Source organism: Monodon monoceros, unplaced genomic scaffold (assembly GCF_005190385.1).
Source record: "Monodon monoceros isolate NGI ecotype Baffin Bay Population unplaced genomic scaffold, NGI_Narwhal_1 Super_Scaffold_16, whole genome shotgun sequence".
NCBI classification, from domain to species: Eukaryota; Metazoa; Chordata; class Mammalia; order Artiodactyla; family Monodontidae; genus Monodon; species Monodon monoceros.
In genome coordinates this window covers 15,272,030-15,299,889 of record NW_021703772.1, presented here as the reverse complement: position 1 = coordinate 15,299,889, position 27,860 = coordinate 15,272,030, and the positions used below count along the sequence as shown (strand labels likewise).

The 27,860-nt window shown below is 40.3% G+C and overlaps 1 protein-coding gene across 2 annotated transcripts in view; it reads left to right on the top strand.

Annotated features, from left to right (window-relative positions):
- The window catches only part of ACSL3 (acyl-CoA synthetase long chain family member 3), an 82,230-nt gene that overhangs the window by 40,007 nt on the left and 14,363 nt on the right, over positions 1–27,860 (top strand). For both annotated transcript variants that reach the window (XM_029225209.1, XM_029225210.1), the window contains exons 2-9: positions 9,817–10,233; positions 19,473–19,650; positions 20,906–21,015; positions 21,876–22,014; positions 23,980–24,130; positions 25,578–25,701; positions 25,942–26,013; positions 27,311–27,450. In XM_029225209.1, the coding sequence (XP_029081042.1) occupies positions 9,856–10,233; positions 19,473–19,650; positions 20,906–21,015; positions 21,876–22,014; positions 23,980–24,130; positions 25,578–25,701; positions 25,942–26,013; positions 27,311–27,450 (1,292 nt within the window). In that variant the 5' untranslated portion in view covers positions 9,817–9,855. The remainder of the gene's footprint in view (positions 1–9,816; positions 10,234–19,472; positions 19,651–20,905; positions 21,016–21,875; positions 22,015–23,979; positions 24,131–25,577; positions 25,702–25,941; positions 26,014–27,310; positions 27,451–27,860) is intronic.

Below are 27,860 nucleotides of genomic sequence, written 5' to 3'. Positions count from 1 at the left end.
CCATGCACCCTCCTGCTTTCCTAGATGACTACTTTATACTTAATTTTTTTAAACTTTTTATTTTATATCGGAGTATAGCTGATTAACAGTGTTGTGATAGTCTCAGGCGCACAGCAAAGCGACTCAGCCATACATATACGTGTATCCATTCTCCCCCAAATCTTTCTCCTTGATTTTTTAATACTTTCCTTTTTTCCTCCCTCTCAGCCAGTGATTTTTTTCTTCCTGTTACTCTGATAACATAGAAGCACCCAGAAGAGGATCTTCCACCAGCTCCTGTTAGCATTTCTACCCACTCACATGCATCTGCCTCCCTGTTCCTATCTAAGGCCAACCTCTTCTGCTTGGATACCGTGCTCACCCTCTCCTACCCAAGGATGTGACTCTCTTCTGCACACAGCTGACTCTTGGTATCGGCGGGCTCTGTATCCGTGGGTACAGAGAGCTGACCATACTGTGCTGTTTTATGCAGAGGACTGGAGCATCCCACGGGGTCATGGAAGCGGTCCTCTGAGGTTTCTGAGGAATGAGTGTAATCCTTTCCTCTTTTGGGTCATAGCTATCACTATGCAGACAAGCTATACTATCTCCTATTTTTATTTTTTTGACTGCCACGTGTGGCTTGTGGGATCTTAGTTCCCTGACCAGGGATCGAGCCCGGGCCCTGCAGTGAAAGCTCCAAGTCCTAACCACTGGACTGCCAGGGAATTCCTGTTATCTCTTAGTTTTGAAACAAAAGGAACTGCTTTGTCCTGTCCTATTACTTATTTCTCTACTCCTCTGCCTAGAGCTCTCTTCCTGTTCTTTCTCGAACTCTCTCCAGTTGGGCTTTGATCTTTAACCACAGTTCTTTTCAGGGTCAGTAGTGACCTTCATGTTGTTAAATCCAGTGTCTGATTCCCAGTCCTCATTTTTTTTTTATTTTTAAAAAATTGTAGTAAAATATACATAACAAAGTGTACCATTGTAATCATCTTTGAGTGTATAGTAGGCATTAAGTATATTCACATTGTTCTGCACCCATCACCATCAGCCGTTCCCCAGAACTTTCCCATCGTTCCAAACTCTGTACCCATAAAACATAATTTTCCATTCCCCTGCCCCCTCAGCCCCTGGCAACCACCATTCTACTTTGTCTCTTACGAATTTGCCTATTTTAGGTATGTCATGTAAGTGGAATCAAATATTTGTCTTTTTGTGTCTGCCTATTTCACTTAGTGTAATGTTTTCAGGGTTCATACATGTAGCATGTCTCAGAACTTCATTCGTTTTTTAAGGTTGAATAATACTCCATTGTGTGGCTGCCACATTTTGTTTATACATGTATGCGTCATGGATATTTGGGTTGTTTCTGTCTTTCGGCTGTTATGAATAACGCTGCTATGAACTTTGGTGTGCAGATATCTGTCAGAGTCCATGCTTTCAGTTCTTTGGGAAATATACCCAAAAGTGGAATTGCTGGATCATATGGTGATTCTGTGTTTAATTTTTTTAAGGGACTGCCAATCTGTTTTCAGTAGCAGCTGTAACATTTTACATTCCCACCAGCAGTGAATAAAGGGTTGCAGTTTCTCCACCTCCATCTCCCAGCCAATGCTTTTTATTTTCTGTTTTGTTTTTTTCTTTTTTGGTAGTGGCCATCCTAATGGGCGTGAAGTCTCATCTCATTGGAGGCGTGGCTTCCATTTATCTTTGTTGACAACACGCGTAAAGCGGATGAGTCCTCCTTGACTCCACCCTCCTGCTTCTCTGTCAACACCGACCCCTCCTCTTATGCTCTGTTTGCTGGCCCCTCTCGTCCCGAGTCCTCTAAACATTGACATGCCCCAGGATCTGCTGTTTGTACCTCTTCTCACTCCCTAGGCCATCTCAGCCAGTCTCATGCCTGAAATACCACAAATAGGCCGAGAATTCCCAAAGTTAACCTTTCACAAAACAGAGCTGCTCTTCTTCAAAACCTCCTCCTGCAGCCTTCCCCATCTCAGTAGTTTTCAACATTTCAAGCCAAAACCCTGAGAGTCACTTTTGACCCCTCTTTCTCTCTTGCTGTATACAGGGCTGTACCCTCAAAATAGAGTCAGGTCATTTCTCACTGCCGCCTCCGTCCTCCTCCTGGTCTAAGCCAGTGTCATCTCCCCATCTGTCCCTGTCAGATCTCCTGCAGCAGCTGCGGTCTCCCACGTCAGTACTGTTCTCACAGTGACAGGCCCTTCAGGATCCGGCCCCTTTCTCACAGTATCCTCTCTGACCTTGTCTCCTTTCACTGTCCCCCTCTCTCCCGGGGTTCAGCTAGAGTGCTCTTCTCCCAGATATCCGCTCGTAACATCTGAGATGCCTTTTCTTTTTGCGGTACGCGGGCCTCTCACTGTTGTGGCCTCTCCCTTTGTGGAGCACAGTCTCCGGACGCGCAGGCTCAGCGGCCATGGCTCATGGGCCCAGCTGCTCCGCGGCATGTGGGATCTTCCCGGACCAGGGCACGAACCCGTGTCCCCTGCATCGGCAGGCGGACTCTCAACCACTGCGCCACCAGGGAAGCCCCTGAGATCCCTTTTCTTAACTGCTTTCTAATGCAACAGTCCTCTCCTCCCTCAAGTTCATTCCCTTTAACCTGCTTTATTTGTTTCGGTAGCTCCTGTTACCTCTCGGTATTTAGTTACTTGTGCGTGGTCTGCTTGCTTCCCATGTTTTGTTCATGACTGTGGCTTCATCCTCTGGAAGAGATCTGGGTATGGAGTCTGTGTTCAATATTTATTTGGCAAATGAATGATTGAATCTTTGTTTATATGTTTAATAAGCATTTGCTTTTCTGTAGACTAGAGTTTGAATGTGGGATTGCAAAGGGTGTGTTTTGTGTGTGTGTGTTTTAAATATTAATACTGTACTGCTGGAATACTTCAGTGCACTCTGGATATATGGTAGTCTTTTACATATTTGTGAAACTGTTGGATGCAAATTAGTATGGTTTCATTTTAATCTTGATTACAAATTCAGGAGAATATTGCCTGTATGTATTAGCCATCTGCATTTCCTCTTTTTTGGCTTCTCTGTACATATTCTTTGCCCAGTTTTCCTTTTTGTAGTTTGAATTTTTTTTTTTTTTAATTTATAGGAGTTCTTTCTATATTCTGTCATGGCATTTTTTTGTTTTTTCCTAAATCTTGTTTTCCTTTTTTTAATTGAAGTATAGTTGATTTACAATGTTTCAGGTGAAGAGCATAATGATTCATTAATATATATTCTTTTTCAGATTCTTTTCCATTATAGGTTATTACAAGATATTGAATATAGTTCCTTGTGCAATACAGTAGGTCCTTGTTGTTTATCTATTTCATACGTATCAATAGTAGTATGTATCTCTTAATCCCAAATTCCTAATTTATCCTCTCCCGCCCTTTCCCCTTTGGTAACCATAGTTTGTTTTCTGTCTGTGAGTCTACTTTTGTTTAGTAAATAAGTTCATTTGTATCATTTTTTTAGATTCCACATATAAGTGATATATATGATATTTGTTCCTTTTTTATTTTTTAATTTAATTTACCTTTTATTATTTTTTGGCTGTGTTGCGTCCTCATTGCTGCACGCGAGCTTTCTCTAGTTGCAGCGAGCGGGGGCTGCTCTTTGTTGTTGTGCGTGGGCGCTTCTCATTGTGGTGGCCTCTCTTGTTGCAGTGTACGGGCTCTAGGCACGCAGGCTTCAGTAGTTGCAGCACGTGGGCTCAGTAGTTGTGGCTCACGAGCTTAGTTGCTCCTCGGCATGTGGGATCTTCCCAGACTAGGGATCGAACCCATGTCCCCTGCATTGGCAGGCGGATTCTTAACCACTGTGCCACCAGGGAAGTCTCTGATTTTTTAAATTGTGTTTCACCATAAAGAAGTGTTAAATCTTTAAAATTTATGTGGAATTAATCTGTAAGAATTGATGAGAAAATTTTGAAAAATATGGCTAGTGAGGGTCTACCAGCTATTTAAAGCAGTAGTTCTCAAACATAAGTGCACATTAAAATCACATGGTTGCTGTTTAAAACTGAGTCTGCCAGTAGTTTTCAGCTTATAGGTATTGGGAAAGAAAGGAAGGGAAAGGTATGTCTGAGGAATCTTTATTTAAAATATACTCTTAGGTAATTCTGATCTGATTGGTCCATGGATCGCAGTTGAAGAAGCATTGTTGTAGATCTGTCTTTGGTGTAGTGTGGTATTAGCAAAGCAGTAGACAGGTGGATCCAAGAAACAGAACAGCGTCCAGAAACGAATCCAAGTGTGAATGATAACTTATTATGGAAGATGACATTCTGGTTAATTGAGAAAAGGATGGTTTATTTCATAAATGGTTCAGACAGTTCACCTGAAAGGAAAAGTTAGCTTTTTCCCTTAAACAATAGAGAAAAATAAATTCCATGTTGATTAAAGATCAAAATATAAAGATTTTGCAAATACTAGAAAAAAATATAGGATACCATTAGTTTAACCCTGGGGTTGGATGAGGCCTTCTGAAACTAAATTGGAAACCTAGAAGCTGTGAAGGAAAAGATTAATAGATTTAGTAGTTCAAGGTTACTTTCTGAAAGGTGATGCTCATATTTTTTTTTTTTTTTTTTTTTTTTGCGGTACGCGGGCCTCTCACTGTTGTGGCGTTTCCCGTTGCGGAGCGCAGGCTCAGCGGCCATGGCTCACGGGCCCAGCCGCTCCGCGGCATGTGGGATCTTCCCGGACCGGGGCACGAACCCGTGTCCCCTGCATCGGCAGGCGGACTCTCAACCACTGCGCCACCAGGGAAGCCCAATACTCATATTCTAAGATGTGGCAACATAATAAAGTAGCCGTGACTGGTTTCCTAGTGTGCATGAAGAATGTTGCCTGCCACATCAGTAAACAAAGGATGTTGTGGCCCTCAAGCCATGAGCCCATTCAGGATAGAGAAAAACAGAATAGTGACCCTACACAGTTAAGGTGCATATCAAAGGAATGATTTCAGTGAGCCCAGACTCTTGCATCTTCCTATATATAGAAAAGCACTAAGTTCATTAACTTGATGTTTGTTTTTTTTTCTTTAATTAGCAGAAATCTTTTGATATTCAACTACGTGATTTGTTTTTGCAGAACTCCTATATACCCTGGCTCCTTCCTTACCTCTTTGGCACAGTCTTTCAGAGCTATCTGAGAGCCTGTCTCCTGGGCTTAAAGTCCTCAGTATGTCTGTGGAATAAAACATAAACAAACACTCGACTTTTTGGATGTGTGTTTTTTTTCAGTTGACACTAGTCTACATTTTCTGTAGCCATTGAGCAAATAAGATGCAATTGACCAAAGTTTTGTTACTTTACCTAGTTTATCTAAAACATTTTAGAGAAGTTAAATGTCTTAATTGCATGTGACTGGTACATCTAGGCCACGCTTGACACCATTAACTCTCCCCTCCCTTGACTTTCATGACACTGCCCTTTCCAAGTTCTCCTACTTTATTGGCCTTTTCCATGGGATTTTCCTCCTCTCAGTCTTGGCATTAGTTTCCCTCCAAAGTTTTCTGTCCTTGAACTTATCTTGGAGGTCTCCTGTGTGTTCTTTTTGGGCAGCCCTGACCCCTCTTAACTTTCACAGTTTGTGTATTTGGATGACTCACAGACATCTTAAACCCATTATTTTCAAGACTTGTATTCATTTCCTTTCCACCAATCATCCAGCCACTGGCCAACCTCTTCACTGTTTGTATTTCTGTCTCAGTTGAAGGCACCCTAGCTGTTTTCCCTCCTTTCACTGCCTCTGCTCTAATTTGCAACTTTATTCTGTTGACGATTCAGATACAGTACCATCCTCACTGTGTTAAGCAGAAAGATTTCAGTTGTTGGAAAGGCTGGAGGAACAGCTGCTACCCTTGCCACCCTCTGGGCAGTTAGGAGCCAGGAATCCTAGCTGCTGCTCCTTGTCACACCCACCATAGCCTTGTGACCCAGGAGTAAATGATTACTTGTTGTCTCTTATGTAATTTCCTTCGCTCCAGTTTCTGCTGCCTTCAGGTTATCCTCTGCATAAAGTTATTTTCTAATACTGTGTGTTTATGTACATTTGAATGCAAACTAAGTTTCTTCCTCAGCATCAAAGGCCACAACAATTTGACCTTTAAAATTTGGGGCCTTTAATACCCTGCCCTCATCTCTCATCTCCTCATCCCTACCCTGCTCTACTGGGTGGCTGATTATTTCCTGAACACCTGCTGATTTGGGGGCTTGTTCAAGCTGTGTGGTATCATCTATTCAAAATCTCCATTCCTCTGCCCTTCCTGTGCCCGGACTTTTAAGATCATAATAAATTGCTGTTTGCTTCAAGAGGATGTCTCAGAAAAAGCCAGAACTAGCCTCTACCTTTTACTGTACTCTTCGTGAAACACTTTATACTCAATGATTAGTACTTATTAAAGTTTCATAGTTTTAGTTCTTATATTTAGGCCTGTGATCCATTTTAAGTTAATTTTTTGTATGGTATAAGAAAGGGGTTCGTCTTCGTTGTTTTAGGTGTAGATGTCCAGATGTTCCAGCACCATTTGTTGAAAAGACTGTTCTTTCCCTATTGAGTTTTTCTGCCATCTTGTTGGAAAGACTCTTCTTTCCCTATTGAGTTTTTTTTGCCATCTTGTTGAAAATCAGTTGTCCATAATAGAAAAGTTTATTTCTGGACTCTCAATTTTATTCTGTTAATCTATAGATATGTACTTTTTCTAGTACCACACTGTCTTGATTAATATTGCTTTGTATTAAGCTTTGAAACTGAGATGTGTGAGCACTTCAACTTTGTTCTTTTTCAAAAGTTTTGGCTGTTCTGGCTACTTTGAATTTCCGTGTGAATTTTAGGATCAGCTTACAAAATTCTCTAAAAGTCAGCAGAGATTTTGATAAGCATCGTGTTGAATCTGTACATCAGTTTGGGGAATGTTGCTATTTTAACAATATTAGGTTTTAAAATCCATAAACAGGATGCTTTCTATTTAGGTCTTTAATATCTTTAAACAATGTTTTGTGGTTTTCATAGTACAAAGCTTGCACTTCTTGTTATATCTAATCCTAAGTATCTTTGAAAGTGTTGTAAATATAATTGTTTTCTTCATTTTCCCATTATTCATTGCTAGTGTGTAGAAATACAGTTTATTTTTGTATATTCATCTTATATTCTGCAACCTTTGCTGAATTCTTTGTTCCATTAGCTTTTCAGTGGGTTCCTTTGGATTTTCTATATTACAGTCATATCATCTGTGGATAGAGATAGTTTTTTAAATCACAGTTATTTTTAAATTCAAGATGCAAACATGCAGAATTAAATTTCAGAGTACTTAGTGAGATAACATCATTCTCCTGGGTTATTACGGTGCATCTATTCTTTGCAGTTCTGATGTCCTGAAAGTATTAGGGCCGTTGTTTTCGTTGTGCCACTTTTCTGTACAGAAACCTTCAGTGGCTCCCCATGCCCTTTCTGGCAGAAATCTAGATTCTTTGGACTCAGTTCTTCAGGGTACTACACAATACGTTGTTGAAGAAAAGAGCTTGGAATGGTGAACAGAGCCCAGAGGTCAGTTGGGAGTCCTGGCTTCTCACCAGCTGTGCATGAGCAAATTCGGAGGTGTCCCTTTTCTTGTAAAGTTGCAGAGTTTGACTTTTAATTTTTTAAGAATGGTTTCCTTTAGTTCTCTGAACATATTTATAATAGCTGCTTTGATGCGCTGTCTGCTAAGTCTGACATTTGGATCCTCTCAAGGAGGACTTCTGTTGCTTGCTTTTCTCCCTGTGTGTGGGTCATACTTTCCTGTTTGTTTGCATGCCTCATAATTTTTTGTTGTAGACTGGACATTTTAGATATTTTTGTAGCAGTTCTGAATATGGATTCCGCCTTCCCCTTTTCTGCACCTGCTTGTTTGCTTGCTTGTTTGCTGACTTGGCTGACCGGTTTTGGTGAAGTTTACTTTTTCTGCAGCGTGCATCCTCTGATGGGGCTCCTTCAAGGGCACAGCCTTGGGAACACGCACAGTTACTTTGAAGTACCTTCTTTCAGGGGGTGACAGCACGGTGGTTCTTGTAGGGCTCCCTTTAACGGTCTGCCTCCCTGGTGTGCCTCTTGGCACCACACCCAGCAAATATTCTCCACTGATAGCTAGTCGATTGTTTTATTGTTTTGCACAGTGCCCTGGGCTATAAGTTGCCCCACAGGGTGATCCAGTTAAATTAGATGGTCTTTGTAGGGGTTGTGTTTGAGGCCAGTCTTTGAGCTGCGCTAACTCTAGGAGGACTCTTCCTAGCTGTCTCTTTCCATGATTCCATTGAACTTCTCTGGATCCTTTCTTTTGCTTGTTCCTGTTGTGGAACTACCAGCCTCATCTTAGTTGCTCACCACTAAAGTCTCCATTGTTTTCCATAGTGCCATTAGGCTTGAACTTCTCTGTTCTCTGTTCCAACTAAGGTCAGTCCTCTTAGGGATTGCTGAGTGGTTCTATGTTCTTTCAGCCTGCTTCTCTGGCCTGGGGAGAACCTCTGTGCCATTGCTCCAGAGCCAGGGGCAGGGGCAGCAGCTTGTCCTCTGCTCTGTGAGTGGGATCCTGGGCTTGGCTGTAGCCACTGGTCTCTAGAGCTTCTCTCCCTGCATCCACCTTACGAATCACGGTGCCCAATAGTCTTGGTCTGCTGCGTCTGCAGTAGAACTTCTGCCCTGAGTGGAGACTGGGTGAAAGAAGGGATTTCTCAGATCTCTCGGCCACACTTTCCTAGAATAGAATTTCTACGACATGGAGATGAAGAATGCTAGAAATCATAATCCTGGATTTAGAGCTGGGTGGAGTAATCAGTTAGTAGTTAGCTTCAGTTTTGTTTCTTCAGAAATGATACTGTCACCTACCTACCAAACAAAGGCTGTGTCTTCTGCCTCCTGTTCTTCTTCCCCACTCTCCCTCTCCCTTTAAGTCTCAGCTCAAGTATCACTGGCCAGGGAGGCTCTCGTGGACCACCCACATACTAGAGCACCTCTTTAGCCTTCCCTGGTCACCTAGTATTTCCCTTACTGGGTTCATTTTTCCCTCTTAGGGTTTCTCACCATCTGGTGATATTTGTCTACCTCTCCCAAGGGATGTATAGGTTCCATGGGAAGAGAGACTTAGATTGTTTCCTTCACTGTTATAGTCCCTGTACTTAGAACAGTGTCTGACACATAGTAGATTCTCAATAAATCTGATAAAGGCAACATATAAAATGTCCAAAGTCTGTTGTCTTCTTGCTTCACAATTTAACCTGCCTAAATTGAAAAATATCTAGAATCACTGTGGGAAGTGAATTTCATATTGTTTGCTAACTCCAATTGCTTGTTGCTGCCTAGAGTGGGAGAAGTGGGCTCCCTGGGAAAGAAAGCAGTGATGATTCAGCAGTGGCTGCAGGGGTCGGGAGAGAGGAGAGTGTGGCATATGTGCTAAGTGTCTGCCATCTCTAATGTAATGAGACACTGAAGAACAGGAAATGGGTGCATTGTTGGTCTCCATTCTCTTGTAGGTCTTCTGGCTTGCTTCCTCTTCAGCACTGGGAAGTATTTGTGGTTACTTGGGGTTGTTGGAAAAGCCACCTGTTTACAGAATGATGTGGAAACTTTTCTGTAGAAATCCCATTGTTAATAGATATGGCATAAATCTGTATCCTATAAATATCAAGAGTGGACAGGACATTGCTGACGGCCAGTATACTAGCTGCTGCTTATTGGGAGAAAAAATCGTGTGCCTATCTGATATGAAGACTTTTTCTTTAAAGTTACTTAAGAATGATTTTTTGACTAATAACTTTCTTTCTTTTCCTTCTAGATTCTTACAGAAATCTGTTAATTCTACTTTTTGAGCACTATGAATAACCACATATCTTCAAAGCCATCGACTATGAAGCTAAAACATACCATCAACCCCATTCTTTTATATTTCATACATTTTATAATATCACTTTATACTATTTTAACATATATTCCATATTATTTTTTGTCTGAGTCAAGACAAGAAAAATCAAACCAAATTAAAGCAAAGCCTGTAAATTCAAAACCTGAGTCTGCGTACAGGTCTGTTAACAGCTTGGATGGTTTGGCCTCAGTATTATACCCTGGATGTGATACACTAGATAAAGTTTTTATGCACGCAAAAAACAAATTCAAGGACAGAAGACTCTTGGGAACACGTGAAATTTTAAATGAGGAAGATGAAGTGCAGCCAAACGGAAAAATTTTTAAAAAGGTAATGTGGTTTTTTATTGCCTTTGAATTCGCTCTGAGTAGAATGTACGCTTAGAAATGGTGGCAGGGGACAAGCACAGCCTGCTTCTGTTGGAATTTGCTCATGTGGCAGGAGAAACGGGGTAGAAGGGGACTAGACTGCGCTTTCTTCTCCTTCTGTACCCCCGGCATGGATTTGTTCCGAATTTTCACGAAGACCTTGAGATCACTCACTGGTGTGGGGCACTTCTGAGCCTGAATGGCTACCAGGACTTGGAATAGAATGTCTAGGGCAGTTTGGGGTTTGAAACTATATTCCCTGGTAGTTCCAGAAGCACCTGTGAGCTTGAGATTGCTCTGGGTTTTGGGGTGTGACCTGCTTTTTCTGATTACAATGTAGGTTCCATTGGATACAAAGTACTTTGGTACTTTGGTTTGTGGCAAGTGCTTTGGTTTTCTAAGAATTTCTTTTCACAGATACAGAACTTGCCATTATTGATTTGAAACAGAGGATAAGACCTCCTTAGAGGCAGTGTAACAGTGCTTAAGAGCCTGGACTCCAGATACAGACTGTGGGTTCGAATCTCGGCTTTGCCACTTACTAGCTGTGTGTGACTTCCGAAAAGCTACATAACACATTTGCCTCAGTTTCTTTAACATGGAGGTAATGATCATTGCTGACATTTATCAGCATTTCTTATGAGCCAGGCTGTTTTAAGAGCTTCACACACATCAACTTATTTAAGACTTACACTAGCCCTACGGGTTACTGTGATCGGGATATCCCTCCTTTACAGATGATGGCATTGAGGCACAGATAGGTTAGGTAACTTACCCGAGGGCATTATAGCTAGCAGGTGGTGAAGCTGGGACCAGAACCCAGGGTGTCTAGCTCCATACTCCTTAAATAATCCCAGCTCAGAGTTGTTGAGAGGATTAATAAATAGAGAAAGGGAGTGAGAATGTGTGTGTGTGTACATTCTACAAGTATGTGTGTGGAACAGTTTGTGGTATCTAGTGTAAATGCTCTAGCTTTTATTATCATCTTGGGAATTCACTGGGCAAAATTGTATGAATGAATCTAAAGACTTGTATCATGGAGTAGTGCAGCCCTGTGAAGGGTAATAAGTATAGAAATGTCATGAAAATGCTGTTTATGAACTTGGGTGAGTTTCTTATAAACGGTTCTTGAAGTTCTGGTAGGTGAGAATTGAAGATAAAGTGTTTTTAGAGGCAGTAAGATGATCTGTAGTTAGTTGATAATTTGGTTAGGTTATAGGTGTAATACCTGTGTAGGCACAGTTGTTTTTCCCTTACCCTCTTTTTCCAACTACATCCTGACTCCAGCTGTCTTTTTTCTGTTAATCATGAAGGAACTCTCAGATCTTGGAGGAGAGTCCAAGTAAGCACAGCCATGGAATGAAATGCTCAGATTTACTCCTGTTACTGCAGAATGTGGGGAGGGGAGTGAGAATGGTGTTGTTTGACTTAATGGTCCATTAATGTTGCCACTTAACACACAAATTCCAGTCGTCATCTTCTAAATGTAAAGGAGATGGCACGCAAGTTAATAATCAGTGACGCCTAGAAACTCAGAAACATTATTTTAACTCTAGACGACAGAACCTGTATGTGTTCCTAACCTTCAAATGGAGTGATGTTTTATCCTGTTGTGCCTGGAACCCTCCTGACTTACACTGGTTGTTCTGGCATTAATAGTGCCCCCTACAGTCGCCAGCGTGATTTGGATAAATCCTGTGGTCACTCTACTTTTAAGGCATTTTCCCTGTTTCTTTTGGTGACTTAGTTTTGCCTCACTTAAATAATTTTTTCCCCTTTTTTTTGCTAAATTAAGATCTAGCTGGGGTTAGTTAATAGCACATTTTGAGAAATTGAAGTCATGCAGTTAAGCATGTTTGATTACTCTTCTCTAGCCTATAGATTATAATTTGCAAGACACTTTATCATAATGATGTCTGATTTTTGTCATATTTAGTTGCTACTTTTTATGGTGTACCTTCCTTGATTCCGTCTTTGCGAGATCTGGTAGTTATAAAAGGTACTGAAAACACTACATTTTTCAAGTGCTAAAGTTTTCCACTCCTCTGCCTTCTTTTCTGTGCTTTTTGTATCTAAAATAAACATTCATTTTTGTCCTTTGACAATTCCTACTGCTATTTGAATTCAAAGATTGGGTTCTCTTACTTTTAATGAAAGCATATATAACAGAAATCCTGTTTTAGCAGGAAGCTTATTTTTTCTCTAGTATCCTGCACACACTACAGGATAGTGTGTGTAGGATACACACATTACATGCATTTTATGGAGCTAGCACTTTCAGTCATCCAGTACTCATAGCAGCAGACTGGTTCCCAAGTATATAAAAAGGAGAAGAATATGGTGAACATGAAATTCTTTCTTAATTCAGGTGTCAGTATAATTAGGACAAAATAAAATCCTAGAGCTATCATAGTTGTTCCTTAAATGTGGCCAGATAGGGCTTCGCTGGTGGCGCAGTGGTTGGGAATTTGCCCGCCAATGCAGGGGACGTGGGTTTGTGCCCCGGTCTGGGAAGATCCCACATGCCGCGGAGCGGCTGGGCCCGTGGGCCACGGCTGCTAAGCCTGCGCGTCTGGAGCCTGTGCTCCATGGCGGGGGAGGCCGCGACGGTGAGAGGCCCCACACACACACACACACAAAGTGTGGCCAGGTAATGCAATGGACACAAGCAAAGTTCTTCTTCTTCTTCTTTTTTTTAAAAAATTAATTAGGTTGTGCTGGGTCTTAGTTGCGGCACATGGGCTCCGTAGCTCTGGCTCACTGGCTCCCTAGTTGTGGCATGTGAACTCTTAGTTGTGCCATGCCTGTGGGATCTAGTTCCCTGACCAGGGATCAAACCTGGGCCCCCTGCATTGGGAGCACAGAGTCTTAACCATGGCAGGACCAAGGAAGTCCCGACACAAGCAAAGTTCTTATGCCCTGTGTATGGGGGTGTGTGTGTGTGTGTGTGTGAGAGAGAGAGAGAGACAGAGACAGAGACGGACTGTGTGTGTGTGTGTGTGTGTGTGTGTGAGAGAGAGAGAGACAGAGACAGAGACAGAGAGAGAGAGAGACAGAGACAGTGACAGTATGTGGCTCTTTCCTCCCTGTCTTGACTGTGGTGCCTTTGTATTCATTGTTTATTCAACAAAGAAATATTTGAACTCTAGTAGAAAAGTTAGAAGATGAGAGAAACCATTTTCAGTTAGCACCCTTTTCTGTCTATACTACATCACTGTCAGAGGGTGTGCCTACCATTGACATTTGCCATTAACTTCGCATTTGTGATTCATCAAACTTTTTTCAGAAGTCTTTAATATAAACTCTGGTGTAGAAAACATATTTTTTCTTGTTTGAAATTAGACTCATTGGGAAAGTAGGTTTTGTGTATCATAAACAAAGCAAATATTTTTTGTTAGCCTTACTTGAGAAGGTGTGCTGTACCACTGGTTAGCCAAGACTTCAGTTTCTGTTGGTCTGCATTGCAACTGTAGCAGTGGTCTGTAGACTGGATAAGGGGGTATCTCCACTGTGTATTAACCTAGGCTGCCCCGCCCTTGGTTTCTTATTTAACACCCATTGTACTGCAGCAGCTGCTATGGAAGGAGAGTGAAAAGCGGACCTTTCACACCCTGCCCTTAGATGTAAAAATGGAGGTGCTTAGGCAGTGTGGCCTCTGCTCAGAGTGCTTACTAAGAGTGGAACACATACGTAATCTTGATGGAGTGTACCTTCATTTAATAGTTTCCATATTTGAAGATAATCTTATATTGGAAAATAAAGCTAGTGATTAGCAATATCTAAAAGTTTTCTCCCCGTTTTGGGGGACTGAGCTTTGGGGATTAACCCTAGAGTGTATCTGGCATGGTTGAAACAAAGATGCCCAAAGCTTTATCAAATGAATGAACTCTGAAGCTTTGTTTCTGTCTTATCCTAAAAGTCTCTTTTTGAGCTTCCAAGGGAAGGTAAGTGAAGATGCGATGGTTCCGCTGTAATTAGGCCCAGGATACTGTGGCCATCAGCTTCACCAAGACAAGTTTCCCGAGGGGCACAAACAGAAGAACAAACAGCGAAGAAACAGAGGCGGCTGTGTTCCTGAGGCTTGGCCAGCTTTTCCAGGACTGTATCATGCTGTCATTTTAAGTCTCATATGGTTTTATAAAACTGTGGCAGAGTGAAGCGTGTGGAATGTGTCAGTAGCTCCTGATTCCAGCCTTCCCAGCAGCAAGTGCTTGTACTGATGTCTTTTGAAATGAATTAACAATGAAATGATCAGTTTCCAGAACGTTTTAAAAATACATGTACCTGAAATAGAACAGAGTTGCAAAGAATAAAAATAACTTTGCAGTGAAACAGAAGACACAAGACCAGCTCAAACATTTAGTGATCTAACTTCCGGAGATACTTTACATCTTTTTCTTATATATTTTACACACCTTAGAGAGAAGAAACTAGAAGGAATTATGCAGTCATAGTGCTTAGAAAGAGAAGTTTCACTATGACTGACATTCCTTCTAAATTGATGCAAAAAGATACTAGAAATACTCCTTTCTGTTCTTAGGAGTTGACTTAAGCTTTCTTTTCCTCATTGCCTACTTTTGTGTTATTTCTTTCTTGAGTCATGTTTTTATCCTATTTGCATATGTGTATGGTGTTTATTTTTTGACTTATTAGGATATTTACATAATTTATATAAAAAGTAATGGCTCATCTCTTGGCCAGAATTTGTGGTTGGTTATTATGTTAATACTCTCCCCAGCCAGAACGCTTGGTTTTCTTTTCCATACTTGCTCTTCTCCCTGTCATCCCCGTTTGTTAAAGGCACCGCTGTGTACCAGATGGCTCAAGTCAAAAACCAGGAGTCTGATTTTTTAAAATTTTCCCCTTACAGCTCCCTCCACCCCGGCTCCCTTTAAAAAAAAAAAAAAAAAAAAATCAGGTCTTCTGCTTCCACTCTTGCCTCTACTATAATCCACTCAAACACAGCAGTTGAAATGATATTTTACAGCTGTTAATCAGGCCACCTTACTCACTTGCCCAGCAACATCTCAACTCCTTTCTATAGTGCAGTTGGAGCATTGTGATTTAGTACTGCCTGGGTTCATATCCTAGTCCGTCACTTAATAGCTGTGGGATTTGAGCAAGTTATGTTTATTCTGTCTATGCCTCAGTATTCTCATCTGTAAAATAGAGAGAATAATAGTAATTATCTTAGTTATTGTGAGAGTTACTTACAGCGTACCTAGCACGTAGTAAACACTAGTAAAGGTTAGCTGCCCTCATCGTCGCCATGGTTATTACCAACTGTCCAGATCTCTTGAATATTTTCACTCTCTGGCTCCCTCACAATAATTTGTTTGTAAAGATCTTCATTTGCGGAGGGAAAGGTTAAATGAAGCCAGATGTACTTTGTCGACAGTAGGAAAGTATATATTTTTGAGATATCTCTGTTCTGAATGGTTAAAGTAAAAGTTTTAGTGCTGATAGAGGTTAAACTCAGCTACCTGAAAACTTAACCTTTATAGAATATCTCATTCTTCAGGGCCCTGACTGGTTAAGTATTGTGTGATTTTGTTTTATGGAATGTTCTGTATCTTACCTCCATTTTATTTTTCTAGTTTCCTTTTGAGATAAGAGGCCTTCCTCATCAGCATAATCAAGGTATCTAATTTCATAGGTTCCTGAACAAAGGTAAATTATTAAGTTCCTATGTCCCAGGCAGTGATAGTCTGAGCGACAACATTGATACTTACATATGTGTATGTCACACCTGTCATAGAATGAATATACAGGCAATTAAACGTGAGAGAGGAAAGCGACTGTAGGGATCATTTAGCCTCCACGGTGGCCGTTCACGTAGCCACACTAGGCGTGCGTCTTCCTGACTCTTAGGACAGTCAAACATATTTATGTCTCATGGGTCACAGGTAAGAATATTTAAGAGGTGCTGGTAAAGGATGTATGCGATTGAATGGTGATGAGAACAAAAGAAGCCAAGGGAGTTAAATGATCAGGTGGATATGGACCTTTAAAAAAAAAGCCATCGGCTTCCCTGGTGGCGCAGTGGTTGAGAGTCCGCCTGCCAATGCAGGGGGCACGGGTTCGTGCCCCGGTCTGGGAAGATCCCACATGCCGCGGAGTGGCTGGGCACGTGAGCCACAACTACTGAGCCTGCGCATCTGGAGCCTGCGCCCCGCAACAAGAGAGGCCGCGACAGTGAGAGGCCCGCGCACCGCGATGAAGAGTGGCCCCCACTCGCCACAACTAGAGAAAGCCCTCGCACAGAAACGAAGACCCAACACAGCCAAATAAATAAAATAAATTAAAAAAAAAAAAGCCATCTTTTAAACAAATGAGGCTGCTTAGAGGAGAGGTTGAAGACCCCGAGGCCCAGAGTGAATTGAAGTTGTTTCGTTACACCGGTCCGTTCCACACGTTTAGCGAATAATTGCTGAGTGCCTGCTACATGCTAGTACCGTCCTAGGCACTAGGAGACAATAATGAACAAGACACACAGATTACTTTTTTCTGGATCTTGTATTGTATGGGAGGAAGAGAGACAATAAATAATAAGGTAACAGATTTAATAACTGTCGTGAAGAAAGAAAGCTGATTGGAGATCAGTGATAGCCTCTCTGAGTAAGTGACGGCTAAGTGGAGGCCTGAAGGCCGGTAACGAGCCCTCTTTGCAGTGGGACAGGATTGTGCAGTGGCTCTAAAACAGGAATGAGCCCAGCTAGGGGAGGCACTTAGGGAGCAAAGTTCATGACGGCATTCAGACCCTGAGACCGAATGCCTCCTTAAATTTCGTGCCCTGAGCACCTGTTTTGCCTCATCTTGGGTCCTGCGCTGCCTGTTTGAAGGACAGAAAAGACAAAGTTGTATTTATAGGAAGTGAGTCAGGACAGAGGTTTTGAGATGGGCACAGAGACACTGGCAAAGTCTAGGACCCTTAAGGCTTTGTAGGCCAGGGTAAGGTTTTCCAACTCCATTCCTACTGGAAAGGGAAAACACTTGCAGAGGAGTAAGCCGATTTATGTTTTTCAAAAGCTCACTACTGTAGGGAGAAGGGGCTAAAGAGGAATAAGAATGGAAGTTGGCCAGTTAGCATTCCTTAGTTCAGGGGAGAGACGGACTAGGGTGACAGGGTGCAGGTGGAGGGCAGTGGTTGCATTGGGGGAATACCTGTTAGCTTAGTTGCATAATCAAGTGAAAAAGCAGGTTGGAGATCCAAGTATGGGTGGTCAGGACTAGAGATGGAAACTTGGGAAGCTCTTCAAATTAAAGTCCCAGTGAGTCGAGCTTTTGTCAGGGACACTTCAGCCACTGTGATACCGTGAGGGACTGCAAAGGGTATGGGTACAGGTATGTGTATGTAGGTTATTAAACTTGGTGGTAGGAAGGTAAGGGAGCTTCTGTTTAATTTCTGATTTCTCAGTGGAGTGTGAGGTAGTATCGTCACATGGAAGTGGAGAAGGGAGAGAAAGGGTAGAGAATATTTGAGTAGGGAGAAGGTTTCAGATAGCCATTTCAGAGGGTGAGAAAATGAATGTACCAGGGAAGCGTAATAGGATTGCTGGGTGGTGAGATCTGTGATCCTGGATTTAAAACACCTGGTTGGTGTTCTTCAGCAGTGTTCCACAGTATAGGCAGGGAATAGATACATGAGTTTAATCTCAGGATGGGCTAACCATAGGGTCAAAGTTAGGATTTGAGACCTTTTCTAGCACAAGTCAGATAAAATTATGGGGTAGGTAGGGTCCCTTAAATGTAATCTTTATGGGAAAGATCACTCCTAGAAAATTCAGTGGTTTAAAGAATTAAATTCAGATTTTGGTTACACTTGAATTAAACTCATGACTTGATTTCTTTGCACCATCATTTATTTGGGTTTACATACATATTTGGGTTATATAGCTAATGCTTTTTCAGAACACATATATTCTCTGAAATTTACAAAACTCATTTAGATTCTAGAATCTAGGAGGTAGCTCATGCCTATCTTTGGAGTGTGAAATTCTTAATAATGGTGAATCCAGTTCCTACACGTTTCGGCCAAATTCTCATCTGCCTTCTCACCGCCAGAGAGCTCCTTTTGAAGCCATTGGAGTTCTGCGTGCTGAGCATTTCATGGGGGTGCAGAGCAGGGTGAGGGTTTGGGACCCATTGAAGTTAAGTGAGCATTTTAATTTCAGCCGCTTTATCCAACAAAATGAGAATTTACTTCTCAAGTCCAGTTTGGAATAGGGCACTAGAGGGCAGTATTTAACTTTTTCCATTTGTATCTTCATCCAACCTCTGTTTTCTAGAAATCTCTTAAATATTATAAGCATTTTTGAAAATGAATATGGTTAGATGGTTTTAAGGCATGAGAGACGGATGTTAGTGATGCAGCCATGTTTGGGAACTGTCTATATTTTTGCAGCAAGAACAGCTTTCTGTCTAATCTGTATATAATTGGGGATTTATGGCCTGATCTAAGTTGGAGAAAATTCTTAAAGGTAGTTAAGAGGGGGTTGTTACTAATGTGAGCCTTGATGTCACCTGCACAAATAAAAGTCGAAAGCCCTGCCACGCCAGCGGGCATTCAACAGAGGGACTCTGGAAAATAGTATGACAACTCCCCACCTGGTCGTATAAATAGAGACTTGTTTACTTTGCTTATCCAGTTAGTTACAGCAGTTCCAACTGAACGGCCATAAGCATTTCTGTTAGCTTGGGTCTGCCAGTTGCTGTTTGTGAATCATGTTGTACTGTCTGATACTTAAATCCAGGAATTCATAAGTAGAGGGAAAGTAAAATGTTGGTATCAGTAGTACTTGACACTAGGTTAAATCATAAACTAGCATCTACATTGTTTAAGTAAGTGAAGTCTATAAATGAATTCTTAATATATGTGCCTTTGGCCAGAAAGTTGACATTTAAGATCCTGTCAAACCTTGAATAATTTTTTTTAAAGGAAAACAACCCCCCACCCCCAAATTACAGTTAAAGATTTGGCAAAAGATTTGAGTTGTCATAGAAGATATCACAAAAGAGCTAATTTTCAAAATAGACTTTTCACTTGAAACTCACTTTCCAGCTTTTCGTTAGAACAAAATAGTATATATACAAACACAGCTTTCTGGTCTGTCAAAATGTGGAACACATCCTGGCTTCTTTCTAGAAATTAATATCTTGGTTAATTTGAAAACCATTTTTGTATGCTTTCTGTTTTATCAGGTTATTCTTGGGAACTATAATTGGCTGTCCTTTGAAGATGTCTTCGTTAGAGCTTTTAATTTCGGAAATGGCTTACAGATATTGGGTCAGAAACCAAAGACCAACATTGCCATCTTCTGTGAAACCAGGGCTGAGTGGATGATCACTGCACAGGCCTGCTTCATGTATAATTTTCAGCGTACGTGGACTTTCTTATCTTCTCAAAGCGTGGACCTAATGTGGGAGAGATGATACTCACTTTTTATTATAAATATTTACTCCCAAGAGATTAAAATTCTGTTGTTAATTTTTACCTTGTATCCAATCAGTGGATAACTCTTTGTTACCACCTAGAATTGTTGATCTATTTTGGAAAAGGAACCAGTTGTGGAACAAATTATACCGTGTATAGTAAGGGGACTTGAACCTGTTCAGAGGGGACTTTCTGGGTCTGGGGAGCTAGATCTGTACCTGTGGGTCATTGCTCTGCCACCCCTCTCAGAATTTTCTTTTGAAGTTAGTGTCATCTTGTTATGCCACTTCTGTCAGTAACAGCTGGCCTCTAAAACACTTCCAATACTCAAACCTGGCTGCTCCGTTAAATGATAATTTTTATGTTGTAACTATAACACAACCTGTGGAAGTTGTGATGCTTCAGTCTGTGAGGTAGTCCTGGAGGCTTAGTTCAGAGGTCTTGGTGCCAAATATGATGCAAAGTATGGACATTGCTTATCCTTCAGATGAAACAGAAAAGCTACTTTTATCAGATTTCTTGCTGTAAATGCCTCCGCTGTTTCTTTTTAAACTGGCATACCTTTTTGTTGTCACAGGTTTGGGTTTACAGTATGTTTCTTCTAAGAAGCTTTAATTATCTCTTACAGTGACTTTAAGTCTACCTTTTTTGAGTTAGGGAGAAAGCAAATAAAAATTCTCTTCATCCTCATCATCATTATTATTTAATTTTGACATTTCTAAGAATGTCTTCTTTAGATTTTTCTACTTTAGCATAAGCAGTATTACCACTTTTTCATGCTATATTCTTAACAAGTAATATCTTAAATATGACATTCAGTGTGTTATCTTATTGGTATACTTTTCATATTTTAGTATCAAGTAGTTAACAACTAAGACTGTGACATTTTAGAAGTCAAATGTAATTCCTTTCAACATGACAGTCTCAGAATAGCCTCTATAGGTAAAACAAAATAAAATAAAAAACTTTTAAATTTTAAAATATTGCAACTTTGGGGGGAAGTTAACAGAAGGGTGAGTAGGCATAATGTTAGTTAATATATTAAAATAATTTAGAAAGACAGCATGAATAGATCACAAACTGTGGATCTAACAGTTTAGGGTTTAGTATGTTCCATCCACGGTCAGAGGCTTTATTTAATTCCTTTTAGTATTTCCATGAAATGTCCAAATGTCTGACTTGCCCTTCTTTTTCCCTGTAGTTGTTACGTTGTATGCTACTCTAGGGGGTCCAGCAATTGTTCATGGATTAAATGAAACAGAGGTGACCAACATCATTACTAGTAAAGAACTCTTACAAACAAAGTTGAAGGTGAGAACTAGTTTTCTAATAACTGTCCCGTACTTTAGAATTTTCAGTGTCAGGAGCTCATTATTGATACTTAGTTCTTTTATGATCTTTAAAATCCTTAATATCTCTGTAAACTTTGTGGGACTATCATACTTTGTTCTTCTCCTTTAGAAAAGAAAAAGTGGATTTCATATATATTTGTGTATAAGCAGCGCAGAGAGCTACAAATTGTCAATGTGTCCATGTCAGAGGTGAAGGGATCACAACTTTATTGTGCTCATCTGGTTTCTAGTCTATTTTCAATAAATTTGTAATTTTTAAGGATTATTTTTAAACTAGTAATTCCCTTGGTTCTGAAGCATTTGAGTCATTACAAGTTTCAGAATTTTTTAAAGGGAAGAAAAAGACTTTACAAAACTACAGGAGAAGGCGTTTCTTTCGTCTGCAGACAACTCTGTGAAAACAATAATATCTGATTTTTTTTAAATACAAGTTTATAAGAGGATTCCCTTCCTCTCCCCCTGTATCTTTATTTGCCTCTTAAAAGCATGAGGAGTGTTTGGCTACCCTGTAGTTCAGGCAGTGTGTGTTTACATGCCCATTTTTGTAAGGAACTGACTTTATTGATTAAGATTTTACCAAAGAACAAGGGTACACACAGCAAATCTAATGTAATAAAACAGTAACTTACATTTCAGACCAGTAGTTCTCCATCTGAAAAAAGGGGTATTCATACCACTACACCCCACCCTTGCTTTTTTGAGGCAAGAAATTAACAATTTGCTGAATATGGTAAACTGCTTTTCTTGTGTCCTGGGCTATTTGTCAAGCTATTTAAGGAAGAGTAATGAAGAATACAACGAATGCTTGTGTTTTTCCAGGATATAGTTTCTCTAGTCCCATGCCTGCGGCACATCATCACTGTGGACGGTAAACCACCGACCTGGTCTGAGTTCCCCAAGGGCGTCATCGTGCACACCATGGCAGCAGTGCAGGCTCTGGGAGCCAAGGCCAGCGTGGGTATGTGGCGGTTTCCCAGTTCCTCATGCATGTTCTACAGTGACCGTGTTCTCCAGAAGTGCTCCAGATATTTGATTCTAAAGTTAGATCAAGTGACGAACTAGTTTCCTAGGCCATCACTTTGGGACGAAAGGTCACCCTAGGTATAATGTCATCTACCCTTTAAAAAAAAAGCAGCTTAAGGAAAAACATGAACGTTAATTTATTAAAATGGTCTAAAAGTAGTATTTATTTGAAGTTAATTTAAAATGCTTTTTACATTATACAGTTTTCCCGTTTCCCTTTTTCTCGTTGGTTTAAAGTTAGTGTTTAAACCAGATAACAAATAATGCCATTATTTGTTTAAACAAATTTAAACAAATAATGCCATTAAACTTGCCCTATGTGAATTATCTGTAAGTATTAACAGATATGTTAAGTGTCTAAACCTGCATCCCTCCTTTTACTTTCTGCTCCAACTGTGTTGTTTCCAGAGGGGACATCTTTCTGTCCTCCAGCTAGCACACCCAGGCATGGTAACCGGAAATTCCCACTCTCAAATAAGTGTCAGAAGATGTTAGAGAATATATTGATGTTTAAGTATATCACAAAAGCTGTTAGGATGGTGGGACTGTACTTCCTTTATAGTTGGAAACATAGTGATGAATTAGATGTAAACATTCACTCAGCTTGGGAATGGGGTTATGCTGAGGTTAATTTTGGACATGTTGAATTTACCTGCTGGTGGGACATTCAAATGTAGCTTTGTAGTGGGGAGTGGCCTATACAAGTCTAGTACGCTGGAGTTTAATTTGGAGTTAAAAGATTTAGAAGCTAGAAACAGATTTTAATTAAAGCTGTGGGAGTAGGTGAGGTCACCCACAGAGAATGGTACCTCCAAAGGCCACCAAGAATTGGTCAGAGAAGAAGGAAGAAGACACGCAGCGTGTGGTTTGTGGGAGCCGAGTGAAAGGAGCCCCTCAGTGAGGCAGGAGTCTTCAGCAGGACCAGGTGCACTGGAGGAGTCCGGTGATGCGGGGATTGCAAAAGCACCGTTGGACTTCTTAGCCAGTGTCACTTCAGAGAGAGCAGCTTCTGAGTGCTGGTGGCAGAGGAGAATGGTGCCATGGGATGAAGGAGTGAATGGCGGATTAGGAAGCAAGAACTTGAATGATAACAATTGTCAAGAAGTATATCTTGACAGGTAGGAGAGAAAGAGTTCACTTGGGAACGTGTTTAAAATGTTTTCCTCATTTATTTAAGAAGACCGGATTTAGGGTAGTTCCAAGATTAATTCAGGCAGATCACCAGTGCTATCCATGACCTACTTCTCATAGCCTTTCTTACTGTGTCACCTCTGTAGGATGTTGGCTGCTGTTCTTAGGCTTGTGCAAATGAGGGACAGTGTCTTTTAATCCAGGATTCCGAGTATGGCCATGTTAACTTCACCACTCTGAAGCAGAGAACGTTTTGTAGCAAATGTCTAGGTACCCTCGTCTGACCACCCTTATTTCTTAGTTGAGTTGCTGGAATGGCCTTTTCTCTCCCTATACCTCCTTTCTTTCCTTTTTAAGTTAGGTAACCACACAGTAGCTAAAGTGATCCTTGTCACAGGTGATGACAAGCCTCTGTTGAAAGTAACATTGCTTTGCACCCAGAGTGAAATCCAGAGTCCTTCGCGTGGCCTCTGAGATGGCATGATATGGTGCTGGCGGCTACTCCACCTTCATTTCCTGCCACTTTTCCTAACATCTTCTCACCTTGCCCTGCTTTCTTTTTCTCTTGTAGCTCTTATAACATTATAGATTTGTTTATGTCTGTCCCAATAGCATATATCTCTTATGTGCAGGGACTTGATCTGTTTTGCTGAGCTTGTACGAACCCAATTAATAGTTGTTAACTCAGTTAGACAAACATGATTATGAAAAAGCTGGTGATACAGCTAACTTTCTCAGAAGTATGTGTGTCTTTTCTTCTCCAATACAGAAAACAAGCCTCATAGCAAACCAGTGCCCTCAGATACTGCAGTAATCATGTACACAAGTGGATCCACAGGACTTCCAAAGGGGGTCATGATCTCCCATAGTAACCTTATTGCTGGTATAACTGGGATGGCGGAAAGGATTCCAGACCTGGGGTATGTCATAGTAAATAAATTTGGGGTAGTCCAGTATTTATGTCTGTTGTTACATTAACGTTTGTGTCATTTATTACTACGCGGTTAAATTAGTCCTTCAGAGTCTGTTTACAGTAGGTATTTCTTCAAGAAAAGGACACTAAAATTACAAAATAGTTATAGTTGGGCTTTTTTTTTTTTTTTTTTTTTTTTTTCGTGGTACGCGGGCCTCTCACTGTTGTGGCCTCTCCCGTTGTGGAGCACAGGCTCCGGACATGCAGGCTCAGCGGCCATGGCTCACGGGCCCAGCTGCCCCGCGGCATGTGGGATCCTCCCGGACCAGGGCACGAACCCGTGTCCCCTGCATCGGCAGGCGGAGTCTCAACCACTGCGCCACCAGGGAAGCCCTAGTTGGGGGTTTTAAAGTATAGCTGATAGACATCATTGTTAATATTTACTTGTTACTTTAAAAGTGCAAACTTTAACTGACTTAAATGTCTTACATTATTTTAATCAGTTGGTGTTGTTACCTTCATAGTCATTTTTATACCTAAATATTATACTTCAAGTGAATAAATAATGTATCCAATAAATGCTTATTGAGCTTCTCTATTCAGTCTCTGATTTTTCTTTTTAAGACACATTCCAGTAGTACTGGGGGAGAGTGGGTATACTGGGATGGGAAAGAGACCAATGGAGGAAACCAGATGGGAGCGAATTTTAGCGGTGGTAAAGTTAGCATTCCCAGAGATGGAATCAATGTTGTGATGACTGATCTAGTGCAGTGGTTGGATGCACAGAAATTATACACACACATGTTACTGTGGAATTGAATTTGGGGATGGAGAGAGAAATTTTTCTTGTGTGTGCATAACTTTTAGAAAAAAAAAGTAATAGCAACTAATTCCTTCTGGGAATGGGAGCAGTTCTTGAAATATATGGATATGTATACATATACATTTTATTACGTAAGGTATAATTTAACTCTCAGAACGTGAATCTCATGCTGAGATTCCTGGCAGAGGGTTGTGGATCCTATTTGAACTCTCCTGTTTGATAGCCCATTAGCTTTAAAGACCATTTCCTCCTTGGGGGAATTTCTTCTGTCCTTCCAAAGAACCCTCATTTTCTTTTTCCCCCCTCCAAGCCCATATTTCTTCTGTCCTGGTGCTTTGCTTCTGCAGCACGCACAGTTAGTGAGTGCCTTCCAGGAGGACCTGGAAACAGGAGCCACTTCCTCAGAGTGTCTGCCTCCTCAGCTTTAGGTTGAGCTGTACTACAGTTCTTTTCCCTGACACCCTCAGTGTCTGTCTCTGTCTGTCTGTCTCTCTCTTCTCACACACGCACGCACGCATGCACGCACATGCACACACAAAGAGCCCAGGTTGAGCCCTGAGGGTAAAGCTCGCTCCCGTTTTCACAGAAACAGCACCTGACTGTTGCTTCCTGTATCTCCCTTTTCTTTTAGTGAGAAGGATGTTTACATCGGGTATCTGCCTCTGGCCCATGTTTTAGAATTAAGTGCTGAGCTTGTTTGTCTTTCTCATGGATGCTGCATTGGCTACTCTTCACCACAGACTTTAGCAGATCAGGTAAATTAAATTCTGTGATTTGAGATACTAAAAAACCATAATTATCTTTAACACAATTTTCATTCAGTATGACAGTATATTGTAAGGCTGACAGTTAATCATTCTAAAGGAACTTGCCTTTTAAGTGCTACTTAGAATATAAGTGAATTAAAATGGTGAATTTGTAATGTGTTTTTTAAGAGTTTTATTGAATTTTTAAAATAAAGATCACTTTATATAGATAACTTTTTCTCTCTGTAGTCTTCAAAAATAAAAAAAGGAAGTAAAGGAGATACATCCATATTGAAACCAACACTGATGGCAGCTGTCCCGGTAAGAATTGACCATTAATCAATATTGCCTGCTAAAAAAGCATCTACAGAAAGTAAATGCTAGTGGAAAAGATACTGTTGACATGGTAGTTTATGTAGGGTTTATTCCTTATTCATTATCTATGTTACCTTGAGCTCTACAGTATTTATTTGATCTTGTTTTATCTTTTTTTTCTTGCTTATTAAACAATCAACTTAATTTCAGCTTCGATATGATATTATCAGTGCCTTTCCCTAAATAACTTCTTGCTCAAATCATTTTTGTGATATCTGTTTGCTATTGGTAGAAACCTGAAGCCCAGCAGGAGATAGGAGAAAAGGTTTGAGATCACCTCCTTCTAAGCAAATCATATCTCCCGAGTCCTTGGGGAAAGTCTGGCCTAGACACCAAAAAAAAAAGGGACAGAGAAGTTGGTGCAACTTTGAATTACCCTAGCAGCACTGTGCATCTTAATTTAATACCAGGCATAGGGAGGGGCCTGAGAATAAGATCAGTAGAAATGGGATAGCAATGATTTTCTGCTCCCTTAATGTAAATTTTACGAGGCTCTCTGATTTTGTTTGAGAGTGTTGGGAATTATAATTGGATACTGAGTGTTCACATTCAAGCATAATTGCTTAGTTATTCCAAAGTCAAATATAAATGACCAGTAATTTTGGAGTTTCATTAGGTATGTAGTTTCCTTAATACTATCTTTCTTCAAAGTTTTGGTTCACATAAATATTAAATATAATTTAAAATTGTAGAGAGAAACTATTTCAAGTCATTAAAGTATATGTCATAGGAATAGGCATAGTAAGCAAAACACAGTGCAGACAAGGAAATTTTTCATGGATGCAGCATTAAAAGTCAAACAACCAACCAAAATAACCCCATGGTCTTGTTGTGAGCAAAGAATGTAGTACTTTATATCTTTATAAGATAGAATGGTTTTTAAAATTCTCTTTTAATTTTATATAGTTGTTCATTTATTTAGTGAGTTTAGTTTTTAGTTCAGAAAAAATAAGAGCAAAGCAGTATAAAGAATCAATAATGGCATATTACTGCCCTAAGGTTTTTAGTATCTCCCTGCCCCCCCGTTTTTTTTTTTTTTTTACTACTTTTACATGAGCATCTATTTAAAAATTACAGAAATCTCATTTTTAAACAAATTGTGGCTCTATTTTAAAAGTTTATTCTTGACAGAATGTATCTTTTAGAATGCCTCTATTGATGGAAATAGTAATCTGATGTTAAGATTTTAAATAAGGTAGCTGATAGCATTATTGACTGTATTAACTCATTTTTATACATCTAGGAAATCATGGATCGGATCTACAAAAATGTCATGAATAAAGTGAATGGAATGAGTAATTTTCAACGCACTCTGTTTATTCTCGCCTATAATTACAAAATGGAACAGATTTCAAAAGGGCATGGTACTCCACTGTGTGATAGGTAAGTAAAGGCTCTCCCTCTCCTTGATAACTTGATCATTTTATTCACATTAATAGCCCAATTAATTGAGATAGTTATAAGTAAAAATTATCTTAAAAAGTCAAAGGGACTCTAAAAAAAAATCCATCTTGCATAAGAATATGAGCAATTAAAAAAGATTGCAAGGTTATTTGAAAAAAATTTTCGCTAAAAATTTTGCTGTGTTAAATGTGGGCTTATGTCTTCTGTGGACACTTATATGATTTTAATTATTTTGAGAAGTAGTTTCTCTTTGCTTTTATATTTATTTCAATATGAATATAAAATGGCAACCAAATATGATTAAATGTTTTGTGTTTAAAGTGTTAAATGAGTTTTACCACACACCTGTCATCCCCCCGCCCCCCGCCCGCCATGGCACTAATAGAATA